The 13,278-nt window shown below is 38.9% G+C and overlaps 1 protein-coding gene across 1 annotated transcript in view; it reads right to left on the bottom strand.

The window, feature by feature from the left end:
- Positions 1–335: 335 nt before the first annotated feature.
- LOC143036709 (organic cation transporter protein-like) overlaps positions 336–13,278 on the bottom strand; it is a 15,475-nt gene continuing 2,532 nt past the window's right edge. Inside the window, exons 2-13 of the mRNA XM_076204340.1 lie at positions 13,032–13,106; positions 12,751–12,854; positions 9,691–9,796; positions 9,175–9,424; positions 8,392–8,495; positions 4,521–4,675; positions 4,088–4,259; positions 3,420–3,752; positions 2,957–3,114; positions 2,587–2,651; positions 1,971–2,090; positions 336–702 (exon numbers count right to left, since the gene is read on the bottom strand). Of these exons, the coding sequence (XP_076060455.1) occupies positions 547–702; positions 1,971–2,090; positions 2,587–2,651; positions 2,957–3,114; positions 3,420–3,752; positions 4,088–4,259; positions 4,521–4,675; positions 8,392–8,495; positions 9,175–9,424; positions 9,691–9,796; positions 12,751–12,854; positions 13,032–13,051 (1,743 nt within the window). The 5' untranslated portion in view covers positions 13,052–13,106 and the 3' untranslated portion in view covers positions 336–546. The remainder of the gene's footprint in view (positions 703–1,970; positions 2,091–2,586; positions 2,652–2,956; positions 3,115–3,419; positions 3,753–4,087; positions 4,260–4,520; positions 4,676–8,391; positions 8,496–9,174; positions 9,425–9,690; positions 9,797–12,750; positions 12,855–13,031; positions 13,107–13,278) is intronic.

Here is a 13,278-nt window from a genome sequence, read left to right as displayed (position 1 = left end):
CGAACGCTGTAGGTATGTACCTGTATCACACACACACACACACACACACACACACACACACACACACACACACACACATATATATATATATAGTATATATATGTATATATATATATATATATGTATATATATGTATATATACATATATATATATATAGATATATATGTATATATATGTATATATATATTTATATATATATATATATATACACGTGTGTATATACATAATATATATATATACGTGTATATGTATGTATATATATATATATATATATATACATATATATACATATTATATATATATATATATATATATATATATATATATTTCCCTTTTAATAAGATTCTATCTCTGTCGTTTGATCCAGGTTAGTCACATGCTGATCCAGCTTCGTCGTGGATCAAGCCAGACCCATCCAAATCGATCCAGCTTGGCCGATCCAGAATACGCTTTCGACGCCTCTCCCTGTAGAAGAGCAACGCCTACCAAGTCTTGATGCGATGAAGAGTGCGTGCTTTGTGATGTAGATATGGAGGATCTGGTGATCAATTTGCAGACCCTCCTTTGCCTCTCTTCTCTACCTGTTCGACCGTTTCGCAGAGGGGCAGGTTGCTGGTTTCTGGAAGGAACGGGTAAACGGTGGCCGCTGCAATCCCGCAAGCCCCGAAGACCACGTTGGGGACGATAGGGTTGAAGGAGACCTACGAAAGGTAAGGTGGCCATTAAGGCGTATACGAATTGGGCTGAGGGTGGCCTACGAAAAACAATGAGGGTGCTAATACATAGATAAAGAACATCTACGATAGGTAAGGTGTACGAATTGGTGTACGAATTGGACTCAAGGTAGCCTACAAAAAATAACGAGGGTAATCGAGCCATGTTTCAGTTGTGTTGAAGGAGGTATGAAAAATGAAGTTGGATTTGACTGTCAATTGCCTACGAAAAACAATGTAATCGTTAAAGCATTCTCTTTAGTTGCTATGGGAGCAATTGCAGCTTAGGTTAGATACGATTAGATTAACCTAATTTAGCTTTGGTTGTCTTGGTTTGGTTTGACTTACTTTATCTAGGTTTTCTTGGCTTAGCCTTGTCTTGCCTTGGATTATCTAGACCCATAGTTGGCTTTAAATGGTTTTGCTTCGAGTAGTTTAGGGTAAATTTGATCAAGATAGTTAAGGCTGGGGATAGGTAAAGTTAGATTGGGCCAGGATAGTTAAGTTAACTTATAATCTACACCAGAAAGGTTATATCATATCAATCATTGTAGTTAGGACTTTTATCGCCTGTATTCGACTCCGATAGAGTTGTCGCCAGGCGATTCTATTCAGGTGCACATGTCCTCCTTTGGTAGCAACGGGGTTAAAGATGGTTATAACGATATCAACTCCCATACTGATTTGTGTTATCTTTAGGTTATGTTTAGAATAAACAGATTGTTTTTCCTACTGGAAAAAAAAAAAAAAATCGGGAAGAAAACGCCTTTTGGAAAGTGCTTTTGGTCTCTGGGAGTTTCTAGATTTGGAAAGCTTTGTTCCCAATATTGGGGAGTTTCGAATTTCGGGGATTTCCTAATAGAGAGAAAAGTCTGTACTTTAATCTTTTTTCATGATCTTTCAGGTTATGTGAAAGGAAAAAGACTGCTACTTGTATAGTCACCGCTTATTAATCTGTTACCTTTCCTGCTTAAAACATACAAGTTGTAGACGTCAAGGTAATACAGGAACTTTCTTACCCCCCCCCCAAAAAAAAAAAAAACTTAAAAGGTAATACTTCTAGAAAGTAAAAGGGGTGCTAGTAAGATATTAATGAAGAACGATAGAACTAGAGGCAACTGTACATGGTAGACCGTCCGAATAACTCGACATAGCACAAATCACCACGGGGAGAGGAATTCAGTAATTTGGAGGGCAAGTTATTGAGGAGGACCTTACCAGTAATTTGGAGGGCAAATTATTGAGGAGGACCTTACCAGTACGTCGGTGATGTAAGGAGCCAAGATGTAACTGCAGTGGCCGACGAATGTACAGAATGCAGTGCCTTTCCCTCGAATACAAGTAGGATACAATTCAGGCAAGTACGTGAAATTGATCTGAAATTTAAATATATACATATATTATATGTGTATATATACATATACAGTATATGTAATTATACATATATATATATATATATATATACATATATATATATATATGTATATATATACATATATATATACATACATATTTATATATATATATACATATATATATATATATGTATATGTATGTATGTATGTATAATTACGTGTGTATGCTGTATAGATGTGATGTAATTTTTTTTTTATAAATAGTCATTATCTATTCATATATTTTATGTATTTACTTTATTTTGTTCTTTATCGCATCCGACCTAGTTATGAACCAAAAGGTCTGCCGGCATGAACCTTCCTTTATAATCTTTTGTAATTATAATCTTTTGTAATATGTGTACATATTTCATTTGGCGCAGGACAAACGTGACTCCTTCAGCTGCAGAAAGCAGTAGCTTAGCGAAAATTGTTCATCAATTCATTGTTTAAATTACGGATTTTTTTCTTAACTTACCATATAAGCTGATGCCACGAGCGCCATGCTTAACGACATCATAAGCCACGCAGCCCAGACTTGGTCTAAGGAGAAAAAGAAAAAAAAGAACACAAAAGATAAGATATCGAACCAGTGCACAACGGGAAATAGGAGTCAAAATCCATGTATGTGAGAAACAGAAATATATAAATTGTAATTTATTTACTTATTTATTCATTTATTTATCTATTTATTGATTTATTCATTTATTTATTCATTTATTCATTTATTCATTTATTCATTTATTCATTTATTGATTTATTCATTTATTTATTCATTTATTTATTTATTTATTTATTTATTTACTTATTTACTTATTCATTTATTTATTCATCTATTTATTTATTACCTTTGGGGATGGCAAGGGAGACGAGGCTAGCGGTTCCCATGGCAACTGACAGGGCAGCGAGAAGCTTTGTTCTGCTGAATCGTCCAGCCATGATGGGAGCCACAACGGCAGCGACCATTTGGGCCACAGCGGTGATGGCTACGTACACGAACGGAGACCTGAGAATTGAAGATAACAAAAATGTTGAAAACTAGAAAGATAATGAAAATTCTGTCAACTGTTGGCAACCTCTTCCCCCCCACCAAAAAGGTTGATAACTGAACCGAAGTTAGTACTTTAAAGAAAATACTTTTATGAAAAAAAGCCTACTGAAATATAGTTAGGTCCTACAATACCGTATTTTTGTCAAGGTATCTTTACATGTATTAGAGATGATAGAAGTTCACATAATATATGTACTCATTCCAGTGACATAGTATGTAGATTTTTATTGAACAAAACGAAGGAGAAGATGAGAACCTACCCGTCGAAGTTGTGCACGTTCAGAGGAACCCCGATGTAGACGAGGCACTGTAGGAAGAAAGCGATAGAGGGCAAGAAGGTGATTTTCCTCATCCACGAAGTACCGACGAAGGGGTGAAGACACCCGAAGGCGGAACCGGCGATCTCGGCAGGTTCTCCCGCCAGTTCGGGGTCGGTCTTCTTGGGAGACTCCTGCATGTTGTCGATCGTCCTGTAGAGGGCGTCCTCCGAAGGCATCTTCCCCTTGTTGCGCAGTGCCGCCTTGCGCAGAACCTCAGCGGTTTCTTCTCGCCTGTTGCGCATTGCCAACCAGCGCGGGGACTCGTCGAGTAAGCTGCACAGAAATAACATAAAACAAGATAGAATAAGATGGAGTTAAACAAGATAAAACAATAATAATAGAAATTATACCAAAATAAGATAGAATAAAAAGACAAAAACTGAAATACATTTTTCAAAATTTCCTCCATCTGCGCCTTATTGCACGACAATACACAGGTCCAGATTCTATTTAATTCTATTTCATTCCATTTTATTTGATTTTCTTCATACATGATTACATTGGTAATAGTTTACATGGGTAATAGAAATACACACAAGAAGATAAAGAACAAAACTGATTTGAGGACAAAAATACCCATAAAGCAAACCGTTTTACAATATACTTACAAGAACAATGGGATGTACAGGAAGGCCGGAGCGCATGTCACGTACTGCAAGTATCTCCAATTCCGGACGAAGTACGCAATTCCGGACAAGGACAGAATGGCCACGTAATACGGAAATCCGGCGCAGACCACCGCAGCAGGTGCCCGGTATCGGGTGGGCAAGTTTTCGACCACTGGAGAAGGATGATGATGATGGTGAAAAGGTCTGTCTCAGGAAGTTTAAGGTAATCAAGATGTCTGGCACAAATGTAAGAGTACTACAGAATAGTCGTCCGCAAAAAAAAAAAAAAAAAAAAAAAAAAAAAATAGAGAGAAGATAAAGTAAAGAAAAAGGAGGACGTTAGATAAAATAAAAAAACGACGACAGTAAAAACAGAAAACGGATAAGAAAAAAAAAATAGGAGTAGGGTTGTCTACATAGTAGAAGAACTTACTGGCCGCCATGATGGAGTTAAACATGGTCATAGAGGCGAGGCCGGCAAAGAAGCGGAGGGCGAGAGTGGTGGGCAGGTGGTGGATGAAGACGATGAGGAAGGTGGAGACGAGGGAGATTACCGAGCCAAACCTGAAGGTGAACCTTCTTCCCATCCTGCAGAAGTCAGTGAACAACCATCAGTTGGACAGGTCTTCCTCGATAGGGTTTATATTGTTAACATTGGCTTAAGAGGGGACGACATATTTGATAACGATGATGGGCACTTCCTGAAGATGTGGTCCTCGGAGACTATGTAAATGGTTGCAGATGGTTCTTTATTATTTAGTCCAGACAAGTTCGAAAATACGGAAAAGAACGAAAAATTACATGGAAAAAAATCCTGGAATATTGAGAATTTCCAGGATTTTTTTTTTTTCTTTTTGGATAGAGAAAAACTGTATGCTGGACGTAATGGAAGAAAACCGCTCTTCTGCGTGGAGCCGAATCTGGCTTCATCTTTAGTGACAACATAAGATGGTCGATCAAGTCCTGAAATTAACTCTTGTACTGCCTTGTGGACCACACCTGCCTGTCGTCTGGGGATTTTATTAACCTGAAGAAACCCCTATGCAGTGTTGAATGGGGTTAAAGTAAATCTTTGTTATGGTTGTGCCTATTCCCATGAGCTTCTGCTATCTGACCCTCTCAATAATATTCACAACTCGAAGCTTTGTTCTGATTATAACCAGGTCCCATTCAGCCGAGGCCCCCCCCCCGCTCCCCATCACCTACTCCCTCCCCTCATCACCTACTCCCCCCCCCCTCAACCCCCTCCGCCTCCCCTGGACTTCAAAATGATTAAGTTTATCTCAAGTCCTACCACTGATAACGGCAACTTGTACATAAGGATAGTCTGCCGTGTCGGGGGACCCCCTTACTCAGTGAAAGAAGAATGTGGGGAACCTACGCCAGGAAGCGCAAAGCCTCGGCCAAAGAAGTCACCTTTGCGTTATGCGCTCGGACTGTTTGGGCAGGTAACAATCACTGCTGGGAATTGAAGAGAAGCGCGGGATTCGAACCTACAACTAAGCGGATGCGAGACTAGCACGCCTCTTATTACGCCACCAGTTGCGAAAGGATTGGATATAAAGAGAACCTTGATTAAGATTTACATCCTTTTCTATCAGCAAATCTAATTAATCCTTGGGTGTAAATTCCGACTCTAGAAAGGCACCATTCGTAATACAATCCTAGTGGTAAGTTAATCTAAGGTTTGAGCTGCCACCCGCTAAGCACAGTAAATCCCTCCTGATACTCTTGCACAAAACAGAAATTCTTCGGAACAATCTTTCTTTGATTTGATATATGCTTCTTGACAATCTAGAATTGAAAGTATTGATATCCCAATATTGCACATCGGAATACGAAACATGTTAGCATATGCACCATTCAGATATTATTATCCATATAGATATACACCATTATAATCCAAAAAATAGGTCAACAAAACACAGTAAACAAACCTTAGTTAAACAAAGAAAATCAAAATGAGCGCTTACCTATAAACACTTGGAACCCTGCACACCTGGATGACATCATAACAGCGCCCTTGGATTCTTGGTGATGCTGTCTAGGAAACCTTTTCACCACTTCATTTAATTCTCCTTCTTGTTAGGCTAGCTGGCAGAGGGAGGACGAGTTCTGACTTTGAATACCCATTAGACCCCATATTGCCACATAGGTGATTGTTTAATTTATGGCAATGTGTGATTCACTGATAGACAATTTTATGCTCCTTCTGCCTAGCTAAACAAGTATGGTGATGTGGTGAGCTGTTGATCTTTGAAAGGCCTGTTAGTTTCAAGGTGGGATGGGGGCACTTAGAAGTCTAGAAGTACATGCAGTTATCTTTAAAAACCTTTAAATACCTTTGAGATCTCTGCCAAGTAATGTCGTAACACATTAGTAAATACACTAAAAACCCACTGTTTGATTGGATTAAGAAAAGAAAGGAAATAACGATTTCCGTATATTTCGATCACTTACTGTGATCCTCTTCAGCGGAATAGGATCACAGCCAGTGATCGAAATATACGGAAATCGTTATTTCCTTTCTTTTCTTAATCCAATCAACAGTGATTTTTTAGTGTACCTTTGAGATGTTAAGAATCACACACAAGTATCTGAAAACTTCATATTTGTTACAAAATGTTTCGCAAAATGCTGTAATAGATGTTTTTATGAACGATAAACCTTCCAAAAGGGTACTAATGTGAATTATGAGAGGCGAGGAAAATGCTCTCTACACTCTCTTTTTGTTTCTCTCCTTTCTTTTCTTCCTACATAACTTGAATTTTTAAGAATGCTTGGGTTTGTTAACCTGAACGGCTCTCTAACTTTGGACCCTTCTGCTAATAATAATAATAAATAAATAAACAAAAAGATAGAAAAATAGAAAAACAAACAAAGTAGTGAGAGCGTTTACTATTCCATAACCCAGCAGAGTTTTATGATCATCGATCCTATCCTACATACCTAGCAAAACTAGGAAAATTTGATATAATCTATTGTTCTCAGGTTCAGCTGGCACCAAATACTATTCTTCTAACAGGTCAAACTCACCAGATTTAGCATCTAGATCTTCAAATGAAACTTTTTTGCTTCAGTTGGGAAGAACATAACGATCCTGAAACTTGGTTTAACGTTCGTCCTCTATGAGTATCCTTTCAAAGACGTCGTTGTTATCACTTTACAAAGGAGAAAGGTGAGAAAATGGGTCCAATTCATACCTTATAATGCTTTCTCATTATTAACTTTTTCTGATCTTTCTAAACCCTTCTAACCATTCTGATTCTAGTTTTACGTTTACAAACGCTATCTTAACAAAATGTGGAGTATTCATGATGCGAAGGTGTAGAACACTGTACGAGTAGGCCTACATACTGTTTAATCGAAAGCAATGTATACCTTCCCACTGTTCAAGTAACTAACGAATAAACTACAAGGACTGTTTGAATAAAATTGGTACGGATGATAACAACATGGCTTACTCATATCGCGCAATGGACGAGGACTTGTACATATATGCAGACCAAAAGAGATGGTTTATAAAAAAAACATAAATAAAATTTTCGTCTTATGTGTGCATTTAAGTCACTAATTACGAAGAATAATCTGGGATAATATTGCTGGATTCATACGTGTTTGAAATAACTCTGAAAAAGGACTATGATAAAGAAACTATGATCAAGATTTCAGAGTACCCTTAGGTCCTATTTTGTAACTTCTACTATCACTCCTTCGTGCTACCCAGCCTAAACCTCTCCTTTACTATCATTATTACAAAGGCGGAGCATGCCGACAGGAGACCTTTTGGTCCATATCTAGACCATTATGACTCCACGTCTTTGGTGGTAATTGCCCCGTAGGATAGAAGCACTGGTTGTTAGTGACAGAATACAATATCAAGTCAAAAGCAGTGTTAGCCATGGCTTCCCTTGGTTAGGTTTTATCATGCAGTACGCCTTTATTGTGATTTTATGACCTAACATAGGGTGTGGGGAGGAAGACATTGCCACTAGCTTGCAAAAATAGTTAAAATGTTTCTTAATCTAACCTTTGTAACAAGGTGTTAGATTTCAATGAAACTTTCCCGTCTTTGATTATATGGATTGACTCAATTGTAGAAGGATCTATGTCTGATAAAAGCCCAAACCACCGCATGTCACTTCATTCAAACACAAGACCGTGGCATCTGTTAGTGTCTGTTGGTGCCGGTGCCAGGCTCATCTTCCCAAGTCCGGGGCTTGTCCTCGACCCTGAGCACCATCTGTAGGGGTCATACACGAGACCGTGACACGGCCGTGTCTCCTTCTGTAGGAAATGGTTACCTGTCTCCCAGAACGCCGCCTACGATGTTTCCTAACGCGTAGCCGACCGTCGTGAGCATTTGGAAAAGCGGCTTCAGGTGGGCCTTGTCGCAGACGAGGTTGTACTGTGGGGGAGAGTATCAGAAGAATGGAACGCCACGATTCAACACTAAACAATAAATACTAAACGCACACGCACAAGCACACGCACACAACATCCTCATCTCCACCCAGAAAAGCAGCTCCGAGGGGATGGCACTCGTTCTTCAGAACGGGCTCAAGATATATCCCCTGAAATTATTTCCATGTCACTTTTTCACATAAGGAGAGCAAACAGCCGGTGATTTATCCCCTTCTCCTTCTACTATAACCCAGTTATACAGAAACAGTCCCGAACTATAACTTCACAGATCTGTGTGAAGATCAGAGGATAGTCGCCAACCACAATCGGTCTGTTTACAGTGAAATTAGAGGCAACAATTATATATATATATATATATATATATATATAAATATATAAATATATACATATATATATATATACATATATATATAAATATATACATATATATATATATATATATATATATATATATAGAGAGAGAGAGAGAGAGAGAGAGAATGAGAGAGAAAAAAAATGAGAGAAAGAGATTGAGAGAGAGAGAGAGATTGTGTGTGTGTGTGTATGTGTGTGTGTGCATATGCGTGTGCGTGGTTATTTGTGCATATACGACCTCATATGTCTCTGCTTATCATTCTGCCGTTATATCATCTTACCTATCAGAAGTAAATCCTCGAACTCACCTCGGACATAAAGGTCGACTGGAAGAGGGAAGTGTCGTACTCGAAATTCTTGCACAGGATATCCTCCATAATCTCAGAATCCTGTTTTTCCTCAAAGACTTTCAACGGAGGGAGGAAGTTGGAGCCTTCATTCCCATGATCGTTAGAAACCACGTGCAGGGTGTCGTTGACCTCGATAAAGATTGGCAAGGAGTTCGCAAAGCAATTGTTGTCGAAGTTTGTTTCGTTGTGGGGTGTCGCGTACGCAAGGCTGGCCCAAGATGGAGTATTCATTTTATTTTCGTTTTTGATTGATTTCTTTTTTATATTTTATTGTGGGGGGGAAGGGGTGAATGGACAGTTGTGGGGGTGGCAGTGAGGAATAATAAGAAATGGGTGATTAGGGAAGTAGAAACATATCAAAGGAAAGGAAAATATATTTGAGAAATACAAATATAACAGGTCATTTATCCTTTAACACTTGGGAAGAAAATCTTCCCTTGGCTTAATTTGGACAAGATACGGGATGTCACTTACCTTTCTCCTTCGGCACCGTCGTAAGAAATGCCATCAGCACATCGGAACGCCATAGGAGCATCCTGGAACGTCGAACCCACAACCACAGGACCCGCTTGGAAGACCACTGGAACGGGAACGAAATATCGTTCAAGTTTCATTGATAGTCATACCAAACAACTCGCACCAGCGTCACACTGGGCAAATTATCGCCAACTTTTGTAGATTTGTTTGAGTCATACCAAACAACTCGCACCAGCGTCACACTGGGCAAATTATCGCCAACTTTTGTAGATTTGTTTGAGTCAGACCAAACAACTCGCACCAGCGTCACACTGGGCAAATTATCGCCAACTTTTGTAGATTTGTTTGAGTCAGACCAAACAACTCGCACCAGCGTCACACTGGGCAAATTATCGCCAACTTTTGTAGATTTGTTTGAGTCAGACCAAACAACTCGCACCAGCGTCATACTGGTCAAATTATCATCAACTTTTATGGATTCGTTTGACTACAAGTGATCTCGACTAGAATAATGTGGTATAGGTATTATTCTGTACTAAAACTTTATCACTAAGTACTGAAAAACTGAATGATAGATGAACTAGAGTTAATATGATTTTAAAACTGGACACGAGATTAACGAAGGTGATGCAGTCAAGGTCATCATATTAAGACAGCAGGACAGAACTCGCAGTAATGGATTTAAATTAGACGAATTTAGATTTAAGAAGAAATAGGCAAGAACTAGTTTACCAATTGAGTAGTCAACGAATGGAATAGACTTGGTAACCATGTAGTGAGTCCTGAAAAATTGGTTGTTTTAAGAGATTAGATAACATTATAGATAAGAATGACAGGTGGTAAGGACCTGGAACTACCAAGTTGTAGGTCTTGTGGTCTCGTGTAGTCTCCTCCTTTCTTGTGGTTTTATGATATTTTTTAGAGAAGTCTGAAATGTTGTAAGCCAATACTTTTATTAGACATTCGAGTACTGTCGCTCGATGCCAAAATCTCCAATCGCATCGCCAAAGCCGCCGCCGTCAAGGCAAGTTGAGCAGAAGAGTCTGGGGCAACAACGTTCGGAACGGTGATAAGTCATAGACACGTACGCCTTCAACGTGTCTTACGCAGTGCGTAGTAGGCCAAGGTCACCAACGCGGTAGTGCTAGAGAAAACGGGATCACTCGATGTCCAAAACGTCACTTGCGATGACTGGGCACGTGCACCACGACGGACGCACCGCCAGGAACTTCCTGTACGGCGAGCTGGTCACAGGATCACCCCGATCAGTATTACGCTTCAAGGAAGTTTGCAAAAGGGTCATGAAACTGAAAAAAAAGTTGACTCAAACAGTTGATAGCTGACCACGGCCGCTTGAGACACGATGCACAGGGGTGGGGGTGGGGGTCCAGTAGACGCGCGGAAAAGAGGAATCGCTAGCTGGAAAACATGAGTCAAAAGAGGAAACGAGACAGGAGAACCAAGCCATACCAGGATCGGACTACTGAATCACACCGGACGCTTCTCTCAAAAAAACTGAGCGGATTCCCTCCCCCAGTTTATATATATATATATATATATATATATATATATATATATATGTATATATGCATATGTATGTATATATGTATATATATATATATATGTATATATATATGTATATACATATATATATATATATATATATATATATATATATGCAACTAATCACATCACCGTGATACAAAAATGCAAAATAACCACAGGAGAAAGGAAACTTGTAGACAGTAAGTACTTTCGTATATTACATCTTCAGACTAAATGACTGAGATACAGATTTGGGTTTAAATGTAAGTATCTGGTGACAACCATAGGGGGGGGGGGGGGCCAAACAAAGTGAAGAAGAGGGCAAGGTCATCCCCCCTCCTCACATTGTATTGTCTCCCCCCTACCCCTCCTATAGTTGTCACCTGATACTTACATTTAAACCCATCTCTGTATCTCTGTCATTTAGTCTGATGATGTAATATACGGAAGTACTTACTGTCTACAAGTTTCCTTCCTCTTGTGGTTATTTTGCATATATATATATATATATATATATATACATATATATACATATATACGTATATATATATATAGATATATATATATACTTACTTACATATATATATATATATATATATATATATATATATATACACACGTTGTGTATGTTAAAGACAGATTGAACATTTTTAGAAGCTCTGCCGGGTGGTCAGGGTTCGAATCCCTTGCCAGAGTTTCTAAAAATGTTATATATTATATATGTATATATATGTATATATATATATATATATATTATATATGTATATATATGTATATATATATATATACACATATATATGTGTGTGTGTGTATGTGTGTATGTGTGTATTCACTTGGTCTTTGGATCACGTGTTGTACTCGTGATCGACAGCTATTTCCCTCCTGGAAGAGAGCTCAGAGCTCGTAGGTCCGATCTATGGGTAATGCTATGACCTTGCACACACACACACCCCCAACTCCCCGCCCACGAGAGTTGGAGTAACACCCCTCAGCGCTGCGATACTGATATTATTTCAGCCCCGGGCGAGGATCGAACCCGGACCACCGTAGTGGCAGGCCAGAGCTCTAACCACAGCGCCATGAGAGGTGTGTGTGTGTGTGTGTGTGTGTGTGTGTGTGTGTGTGTGTGTGTGTGTGTGTGTGTGTGTGTGTGTGTGTGTGTGTGTGTGTGTGTGTGTGTGTGTGTGAAATGAATTAAACAAACGGATGCCAGCAACGAAAACAACAGCTGACAATGTAATCTGTCAAATCGAACGCAGTTTTTGCAAGATAAAGACAAATAAATTGATGAATAAACAGACAAATAATGACATATCTCCATTTATGAAAAACCAAGCAAAGAGATAAATTGAAAATATGGGTCGGTAGATTAGGATGGCTCAGGTTAGATTATGTTTGTTTAATTTAGGATGAAAAAAGAGAGAGAAAAGTAGATACGTACCAAGGTAGACGCCGATGTTGAATGGGTTAATTTAGGATGAAAAAAAGAGAGAGAGAAAAGTAGATACGTACCAAGGCAGACGCCGATGACGAACTGTAAATGCCACACACCAAAACCAACTTCATCAATAACCTCATCGAAGTTCTCGGGGACCTTCTCGTCCTGAGGCTTTTGGCTGAGGAAGAGAGAAAGAATAGCGATACATGAAAAAGGCCCAACCCTCTTAACACGAGCCATTTCCCCGAGGTCAATAAAACTTCCTGCCATTAGCTAGAATAGTATCTTGGTTGTATCAAACAAGGTATGGCAGGGAGGAGTTTCCGAGTCAGATAAAACAAGATAGAAATCCCACCTGGTTTTGTTGTTTTCCATGGTGAAGTCACACAGAAAGAATGGCACCAGATGTCAACAGCTGTTCTTCAAAGTTCTGCAAACGTAGAAACAAAACAAAACACTTATAAATGTGCCGATATGTGCAAGTCCGACAAAAAAAAAAAAAAAAAAAAAAAATGCTCGCCTCGATATTTATTATCTGGAAACCCAAATTCCAACCAGTACCCAGTATCTACATTTTATTCTTCCTATAGATCTCTCTGGGA

The sequence above is a fragment of the Oratosquilla oratoria genome, chromosome 21 (assembly GCF_046742065.1).
Source record: "Oratosquilla oratoria isolate Oo_2021 chromosome 21, ASM4674206v1, whole genome shotgun sequence".
Classification (NCBI taxonomy): Eukaryota; Metazoa; Arthropoda; class Malacostraca; order Stomatopoda; family Squillidae; genus Oratosquilla; species Oratosquilla oratoria.
The sequence above is the reverse complement of the archived record's forward strand: the minus strand, read 5'-3'. Positions and strand labels throughout refer to the sequence as shown.